The 9,683-nt window shown below is 36.0% G+C and overlaps 1 protein-coding gene across 3 annotated transcripts in view; it reads left to right on the forward strand.

The window, feature by feature from the left end:
* Positions 1–303: 303 nt before the first annotated feature.
* The window catches only part of LOC107688217 (septin-7), a 16,623-nt gene continuing 7,243 nt past the window's right edge, over positions 304–9,683 (forward strand). For 2 of the 3 annotated variants that reach the window (XM_016485832.1, XM_016485833.1), the window contains exons 1-8: positions 304–417; positions 1,013–1,014; positions 3,731–3,833; positions 6,056–6,162; positions 6,651–6,751; positions 6,914–7,048; positions 8,557–8,674; positions 9,037–9,129. In XM_016485832.1, the coding sequence (XP_016341318.1) occupies positions 414–417; positions 1,013–1,014; positions 3,731–3,833; positions 6,056–6,162; positions 6,651–6,751; positions 6,914–7,048; positions 8,557–8,674; positions 9,037–9,129 (663 nt within the window). In that variant the 5' untranslated portion in view covers positions 304–413. The remainder of the gene's footprint in view (positions 418–1,012; positions 1,015–3,730; positions 3,834–6,055; positions 6,163–6,650; positions 6,752–6,913; positions 7,049–8,556; positions 8,675–9,036; positions 9,130–9,683) is intronic. The other variant, XM_016485834.1, reaches the window with a different exon arrangement.

Here is a 9,683-nt window from a genome sequence, read left to right on the forward strand (position 1 = left end):
ATAATAATAATAATAATACAAGAATACAAACCAAAACATGGCGCTTTTATTGTGTAAGTACTAAAAGTATGTAGGTCAAAGCTTACCAGCCGTCTTCAGGCCATAAAGACCTCTTTATGCTGAACATTTCAGAAATAATATATTGGGGTAATTAGAGAAAAAGATTGAAATTATTTATCTCTCTTTCTGATCTGCTCCTGGGAGGTGTGCGTGCGTACTTAATATCGCGAGATTTAATGATTTGCCTGGCTATTCACCAAAGTTGAGTCACGTACTTTGAGTAATATTTCTCCATTCATGTGAATGGTTGTTACGCCGCTGGCGTAGCTGAGTTTTGCGGAAGTGGTATCAAGGGGAATGCAGGGCTGCCAAAGAACGATCGGTTTCTAAAGCGGCACTTGAACGTTAATATTATGGGTAAGTTCCGTTCACTTTTACGATATACCATACACCAAACATCGCCGTTTGAGTCTCGGTAACGTTTACACGGCCTTTGGGTCTAGTCGAAGCATTTCGGTGGTTTAAATCGACGCTCGCTAGTGTTTTTACTGTAATTTAGGTTAGTGATTGCGCGCGAGGCATTTCCTGTCAGTTTTTTTTCCTCTCGTGAGCCATTCAAGAGCGAAAAACGGGCTACGTTCGTTAGAATTTAATCAATATTAACCAAATACTCTCCTTTTTTTAAAGTTTTATTCTTAATTGTTAAATATAACAGGAACATAAGTTGCAGTAATACTCATTTTTAGAACACACGCAAGCTAATGTAGGTTAGCAGCTAACGTTAATTACACAGCTGCTGGAATAATGCAAGTATTTCATTTCTACATTTTGATTACATATTAAATAGTTAAACATTTTTGGAGTTTAATTTAAATATGTCCTGCGAGCTCTATGAGATGTTGTTTGGGTGGATACTAGACAGAAAAAGACATGCTGACAGGTTTGAAAACTAAAAAATCAATGTTGTTTTGCAGATTTTTTTTAGAATTGCCATAATAATCGAATTTAAAAGCAGTTTACATTGAATGGGTCGTTTTTATCACTCCAAATATCATCCATACCTGCTAATGTATGGATTGAGAGACAGCTGATGCTATGCAAAAGCACAAATATTGTTTTTTTTAGCTATTTATTAGTGGTTTGGTGAATAAAAGCAAATAGAAGTGTTTTAAAATGTTAATTCCTTCACATCAAAAGCAGCTGCTGTATGTCATTCAGACATGCACTAAAACTGCGGTCAGGCTCTCACATCCTGTAGACAGATCTGTTTTAAACAACTGAATGCTTCACCTGGTGTGACTCTGGGTTTGTGTATTTTACTTTCAACTGTGTGGCTTATAAAGCCAATATTTGGCTTTATATTAGTGCTGTTTCTCATCTGTTTGGCTTCTCATTGCATATTATGACTTCTGAGTGCCTGAGGTTTGTGTATATTGCTCAGACTAATTAAAGTAATACTGTAAAGGGCGGTCATGAGATTTATAGCTTAAAGAAACCAAGTTATCATGCAGAATAAATGATGCTGGTGACATTAAAGGATGCAGCAGAGTTTAACCTAGGGCTGCACGATTAATCGAATGTGATTGTCGTGTGCATTTTGTTAGTAAAGCCGGTTCTGTAATCAGCAGGAAATCTAATAATAACAACCACTTGTATTTTTCTCTTATTATTTTCATCAACAATATGGTTTAGTAATTCAAATCATTTAATTATTGTCCGTGCAGAGGCTATTCCGTTTTATTGATCTATGGCGCATTCATTTTGATTCTTTACACGTGTAATGATGTCCAGTGACTTGTTTGCATTATTTATGCATTATTTTATTTATTTGTAAGACTTTTTTATGACTAAATTTGGTAATGGGAGAGTAAAATTATTTTTAAAACGTACACAGTTCAAACTAGGCTGCTTATGTTGAAGTGTTTTGGGATGTGGCTTTTAATGATGAGACCTTTTTTGTAATCAGGCTCTCAAAAAGTATATAAAAATTTGGATATAGATTTATCGGCCAACATATCGGTTATCGGCTTTCAAAAATAAAGAATTATCGGTTATCGGTATCGGACAAAATTTTCATATCGGTGCATCCCTAATACGCATGACAATCGCAGCTTCTGTCGAATCACGATCTCGATTCCATTTCGATTTATCGTGCAGCCCTAATGTAACTACATGTTTTTGTTTTGTGACTTCTGATTGTGCTTTCAAGCATCTCATATTCTATACCATCACTTCTCATGTAGTGCCACATTAATCAGCACGATATGGTCGCACATTATAAAACCATCTTGGTTTATGTACAAAATATTGCTTTTGTTTGACTTTCCAGTAATTCAGCTCTCAGGCTATTATCAGAAACCCTAATCGTTTCACATTTTGCTGTCATTTCATGATTCATGAATGCAGTTTTAGTCAGAGTTTGGACACACCTACTCATTCTTTTTTATTTCTGTTTACCACATTTTAGTCATCAGTGGGAATTATGTATTGACCAAAAATATTACGCAAATCAAAGCTATTTGAGCTTCTTCAATGTAGCCTAAGTAGTCTAAATCTCATAAATAACAGAATTCATATGTAGGCACAGTTGTCTGTAAAACTAATTTCATGCATAAGTCTTTAGATGGAAATGGTTTTATAATCATTAGAAATGTAAAAGCAGTTCATTATGACACTCCAAGCATCATATACAACATTTTAGTATCTCTCTGATACTTCGCCTGTCATAAAAAAAAAAGTTTTATATTTGATTTAGGATATTTGTTCCTCGTTTTTTTTTTGTGACTTAATGTGAGGAATATTCCACGTGTTGCCATATGGAGTTTTTGAGGGTAAAAAAACAAACAAAAAAAAACTTTAAACATCCTAGATCAGTGGTTTTCTGTTTTTTACTTGATGCCACAGACCCCAAATATGATCATCCTGACGCAATATAGCCCATGCTAAAATTTAAAAGGCAGCTAAATAGTTTAATGTATAAAGAGCTTTGAAATGATAAATATATGCACAAAATATTAATTGGAATATTTTTTGTTTTTATTTTGTTCTGTTACATTTTTTCTACTTGTAGTACTGTACTGTTGAATAAGTGTATTATTAATTTAAATCCTTAATTTATTTTAGCCAAATTATTCTATTTATTTTATTTAAATGAATTACTTATTTTAATTTGACTATTTATTTATTTATAAAAAAAAAATTTTCCCCCCTAAACTTTTGCACTTGACCCCCTGAAACTCCCTTGCAAACCCCAGTTTTTGAAAACTGCTGTTCTAGATAAACTTTGTTCTTCAGTAGATGTTTGTATATGTTTGATTTGAGTCACTTGCGTCATTGAGCCTCTGACTTTGTCTTTATCAGTTCAGCTTAAGCCTTGTTTTTAATTTTTTTGACTTGCCAAAGCAATTTCAAGCATTTGGAGCCTGTGTATATGTCATACATTTTTGTGCTTTTTTTTCTCTCCCTCTTTGTCCAAAAATGCTGTTGTATGCTGAACTTTGGACATGCAAAACATCTCCTCTGACGTCTTCATTTTGCTCCCCATCACCCTCAACCAATACCATGCATTTCTGGGATTCAAATACACAGCAGTAAGTACGACTAATACAGGGAGAATAGAACATGATCACCTTCCATTTGCTTATTTGAGAGTGCAGTTGTGTGTTATTTACTGTGAGCATATACCAGCAAGTTTCTCTGATCAAAAAAGTGTTTTTCTGTCTGTTTTCAGCAGCAGAAGAATCTGGAGGGATACGTGGGCTTTGCAAGCCTCCCCAACCAAGTGTACAGAAAGTCTGTGAAGCGGGGCTTTGAGTTCACCCTGATGGTTGTGGGTAAGGAAACACATTCTTTGAATGTATTGATTTTGATCTGCTTTATAACCTTCGGTATGCGGCTTGCAAATACCAAACTACGCTCAATGTGTAACTAAGTTAGCAACACATTGCTTGTGATGGATTCAGTGTGCGCTGCAGTCATTATGACCACTTGAGGAGCTTCCTGTCTAGTTTTGAATGTTTGCCAGTTTAAGACTACATTCTTGACATTTGGTCTAAACGCTGTTTGGGTAACCACACAGGAAGCAGGGGTTGAATGGCAGTGATTTCACATCCTGTTCAGCTTGAAAAATGCAAAGAGTTTTCAGTAAAGAACACCTAAATGGCTGACATCTTTTGAAGGCGTAGCTTTGAAGTTGATTCTTTTACATTTAATCAAGTTTGCGGTGATACGGGATCTGTCTTGTTTTTGCTGGAATTTGCTCTGAAAGCTGTGTTTGCTTTGGCTTTGCGTGCGAGCTGTGGTTTTGTACCCGACATCCCCTGCGTTTATGAATCTGACCCGGGGACTCGTGGTTGTGCGTGCTTGAGTTATTTTCGGTCGCAAGCGAAAGGCATGCTATGTTCTGCAAAATAATGTCTTTGGTAAGAAATTGGTAGACGGTTTAAAATTTTTCGTCACATAGTATCCCAACATTTAACTGATTTTAATGTCATTAATGAAGGTTTATAGCGCTTTCTCTTGCTGATTTGTAATACAAATTGGCTGTGCTGTGCAGGTGGACTTTACCCAGTTGTTCTTGCATTAGTGTTTGGGTATGGAAAACGGCCAAGTCTGTAATGGTGCCAGCCACTCGCCCTGCCAGAAGCAATTTACTCTAGTTAATGTGCTGACCTCACTGCGTGAGACCGCACAGATGAATGTCATGCTCTCTTAGTTCTAACCCTCTTCCAGAGCTTATCCGTCACTCTAGTAGTTTAGTCCCGCTGCTTGCGCTCTGTGTTCACACTAATGCTAAACACATAATAATGAAGCATCATCACAACGCTGGAGAGGTATTGAGTTGGTCGTATTTAAATTTCCAAAACAATTAGCGGTAAGTATTTAGAATGAAGTTCACTTAGTCACATCTTGGCCATTAACGGATTTACTAAAGAACTGCTTGTGAGGTTAATTCCACTGTTCTCCCATGGGTTTCTCTGGGTTCTTAGACTGGATGCAAAAAATGCTGTTCCCTCCAACATTGACGGAATACATTTAGGGGAAGTTCACACAGGCCATGTCCTTGCATTCCATCTGAGCTATTATTTTAATTGTTTGTCGATCTACTCATGCATCAGATGGATGTTTTTGGCCACTGTCTCATGCCATAAATGTCACATTTTGAAGATTTTAAATGTAATGCTAGATGAGTGTATTAATCAGCCATTAAATTGCCATTTTGAGATTAAGTGCTACATTTTCCCCTCTTTTGTTCTTTCAAAATCTACCAAAATTATTTTTGTGAATCGTGAGTAAATATTTGTAAAATAAGAATCAATTTTGTCACTAAATTGTGTATGTATTTATCTGCAGTATATCACCCTGCTTTCTAGATATTGCGTCTGCATCATTTCAAAGCTCATATCTATCAAGCACTATTTATCTTTGAAAAATGCATCTTGAAAGTCCTGTATTTCATATTTGTCTGTACTTAATTATGTTGGTATTGAAATAATCTCTAGTCTTTTGGTCCTAGACTCCAGTCCTGATCGTATACTGATTTTATACGGTTTTATATATTTATTAAATGTTTGGTTTAGAAAAGTAATGTTTTTGAAAGAAGTCTCTTATTCTCATCAAGGCTGCATTTATTTGATTAAAAAAAAGCATATTGCATTTTAAAATAACTTTTCTGCTCAGAAATGTTTTAAAATGTAATTTATTCCTGTCAATATTATTAACAATGTTGAAAACAACTCCTTCAAATTTTTGTTGAAACTGCGATACTTTTTTTCAGGATTTGATGAATTTAAAGTTCAGAAGACCATAAATATTTTTTAACAATGTAAATGTCTGTACTTTCACTATTGTTTTTAATTGCATTGATTTAATGCGTCATTGCTAAATAAAATAATAATAATAAATCTTACTGACCCCATAAACTCAAACCTTATTCTTTTGGTCTCTTGGAAGCAGTGGTATTTCCTTCAGTAAATTTATTTTTTATAGGATGTTGTACTGAATTCAGGTCTCATTTTAACCTCATGTTTCTCTGTATTTTCTGTCCTTTTTTCAGGAGAGTCAGGGTTGGGAAAGTCCACGCTGATAAACTCTCTGTTCCTGACGAATCTGTACTCTGGAGAATATCCTGGACCTTCACATAGAATCAAGAAAACAGTTCAGGTATATAGAGTGGCGATTTGTTTCCTAAATGTCAATAGATGCTGCTTGTTCCTTCTCAGTTGTGCACTGGGAACAGAAAATGGGGAAACACCTTTTTTTTCTTCTTTTTTTTTTTTTTTTTACCTGAATATAGCTTTATAAAGGTTTTTAGATCATAAGTCCAAGCACACATTTCCAGGTTCCTATGCCACTATACTTCTGGCTTCTCAAGCATACTTAAGTAATACTTCAGTAACAGCTATGCTATGTCCTGCATGTTTGTACTTGTAGCCTTTAGTGACTGAGTCCAAAGCTTTACATAACATTTCAGCTTTATGATAATCACTTCACTAATACCCAGTGGTATTTAAACAAAAGTGACCAAGCAGACACTAGCTACTAGTGTTTACACGAGCCATTCGTGAGGTCTTACTTATTTAGTATTTACTAGAGCATATGTTGAGGGCCTCTATGTAAAAATAGTAATTCAGTTGGTCTGTTATCCACAGGTGGAGCAGTCCAAAGTGTTGATGAAGGAGGGAGGCGTCCAACTTCTGCTCACGATAGTGGACACTCCAGGATTTGGAGACGCTGTGGACAACAGCAACTGGTGAGAACGGTTTTGGTGGATTGCCAGATATAATTATCACAGCATGGTTTAATATCAGGTTGCTTGATATAATTAGATGGCTATGTGATTGTGTTTTCATTACTGTGGTGTTGCTTTAAACCGACAGCATGACCTGAATCTCCTGTGTGTTTTCTGCTCCAGCTGGCAGCCAGTCATTGATCACATCGACAGTAAGTTTGAGGATTATCTGAACGCAGAGTCGCGTGTGAACAGACGGCAGATGCCGGACAGCAGAGTGCTCTGCTGCCTGTATTTCATCGCACCCTCAGGACATGGGTGAGTGATCGGAGACCTGTCCTTCTGCTTTCTTGCTGTTCATTATTCTTTATAATGTCTTAAAAGAAGGAGAAAACTTACCAATGATATGTTGAGCTCCCATTTAGCATCACTAATTAAAGTAGTTTCTGTGCATAAGTGACACAATTCAGAGTTTATTCAGAGTTGTGGTTTGAATTAAACCCTACAATTTGAGGTAGGAACGGTACAAGCATTAAATGGATCAAAAATTACATTGAACACTTTTACATTGTTACAAAAAAGATTTTATTTCAAATAATTGCTATTCTTTTGACATTCTATTCACAAATGAACCCAGAAAAAAGCTGTTTCCACAAAAATATTAAGCAGCACAACAGTTTTCAACACTGATAATAATAATAAATGTTTCTTGAGCAGCAAATCAGCATATTAGAATGATTTCTGAAGGATCATGTGATACTGAAGACTGGAGTAATGATGCTGAAAATTTAGCTTTGCATCACAGGAATGAATTACATTTTAAAATATATTCAAATAGAAAAGTTATTTTAAATTGTGATTATTTCACAATATTACTGATTCTGACTATTTTTTATCAAATAAATGCAGTCTTGTTGAGTGTAAGAGACATCTTTCAAAAACATTTTATAGCTTTCCTAACTATAACTATAATTTTGTGCATAAAATAGGTTGGTTGTATACAAACATATACCTGTTTTTTGGGGGGGTTTTTTCGTTTATCAAACTTCAGTTTTCCCCTTATGTTTGTGAGTTTTTTTTTCCTGCCAAGATGTCTGATAATAGATTTCATTGACAAACTGGAGTTGAGGTCACTGAAATTTTCCTCTTAGTCAGTGAAAACATTAGAATGACTGTGTTACTGTAAGCAGCTGTTCTCAGACAATAGTGGATCTGTGTGCAGTTGCAGTGAAGATGCAGGAACGTGTCGCTCTATTCAGTCTTGTGTCCACACAGTCATGATGGTTATCAGAACTGAAGTGTGGAAGAAAGTAAATAGTATGGGTGTTGTTGCCTATCATTCAAAACGGAAAACAATTTAGCAGTAAAAGCTCAACACACGACCACTATTGACTTTTTTTTTTTTCTTCTTTTTTAAAACAACGATATTCAAAACAGCAATATTTCATTTAGTAATATTCAAAATGTCAGCCAATGTTCAATAAATAATTACAATAATAATACATTTCTCCCCGAAATAAAATAAATAGCATATTAGATTTATTGGTTATTTTATTTCATTTTTAATATATCTTTAAAATTCTTGTATTTTCTTAAAATGTGGATCATCAGATATTCTATCATTATAGTTTAGTTGGACTTCCAAACTACATTATTACCTTATCTATAGCAAATGTGAGTGGTTTTTAACTGTGCAAAAGTTCAAACCCCTAACCTCAAGTATGAACTGTAGGTTCGGTGATTCTTGCATTTGCAAATACCATTAAAAAGCTATTGAGAGAACTGTAATCATTATCATGGTGTCGTGTTGTATGTTTTTCCACCAGACTGAAACCTTTGGACATCGAGTTTATGAAACGGTTGCATGAGAAGGTCAACATCATCCCACTGATTGCCAAAGCAGATACCCTGACTCCCGAAGAGTGCCAACAGTTCAAGAAACAGGTCAGCCTGCTGCAGCCTCCAGCTCTCATGTGCTAAGTCCTGTCTGTTTACACTCCTGATTAAGAAAAAGGCAAGAAGAGACAGCAGGAGTTCAAGCCTCCGGCACCATGTGTGTCTTGAGCGCTTTGCCATCTGTTAGAGTATTATTATCTCTGCAGGAACCATGAGCAGGAGTGCAGCATTACCGCCTAGACAGGAAAGATCAGATGAAAAGATTTGGGCACATCCACAAATAAATAAACAGAGGATGTTCCTCAACCCTAAACGATCGCTCTTGGTGATCCTCTGGAGGTTGTGTGCTAGGCCCGAAGGAATCGCAGAGAGTTTGTGTGATTTTTAAAGTCATTTTTATGTTTCTCTAGATTATGCGAGAAATCCTGGAGCACAAGATCAAAATCTACGAGTTTCCTGAGACGGATGATGAGGAGGAAAACAAGATTGTGAAAAAAATCAAAGTAAGCGTTCTACATTTGTGTAACATACATATTTCCCAACAAAACATTCGTAATTTAATGACCAGCAGAATTAAACGGACTGATTTTGCAGTTATATGTTTATGAGCTGTGATATCGTAAATGTGGTGTTTCTGAGGGCTTTCATTTAATGTTCTGATGGAGGATTTTTGTGTTATACTTTGCACTTCAAACACTTTGTATTGTTTTGTACTTTCTATTTCAAAAGGAAAAGTAAGAAATATCATGTTTTCTTTGATCTGTCCGCTTTAAATGCTGTTCATATAGGAGAATGAAGTGTAATATAATGATAAGGTTCTGGATCTGTGTCTGTGAAGGTGGACAGTCCATGTGGTTCACCAGGTGGCTGCACATTGAAAGCCTGCCAAACTTTTCATGTTGCTATAGCCGCCAGATTCCTTGTACACAGCCATCCATGAGCCTCTCTCTCTCTCTCTCTCTCTCTCTCTCTCTCTCTCTCGCTCTCTCTCTGGCCAGTGTAGCATGTTTCTTGCGGGTGTGTGTGTGGGGGGGGAGAGAGAGAGAGAGAGAAAAAG

The sequence above is a fragment of the Sinocyclocheilus anshuiensis genome, unplaced genomic scaffold, assembly GCF_001515605.1.
Source record: "Sinocyclocheilus anshuiensis isolate Anshui unplaced genomic scaffold, SAMN03320099.WGS_v1.1 scaffold1162, whole genome shotgun sequence".
Lineage (NCBI taxonomy): Eukaryota > Metazoa > Chordata > Actinopteri > Cypriniformes > Cyprinidae > Sinocyclocheilus > Sinocyclocheilus anshuiensis.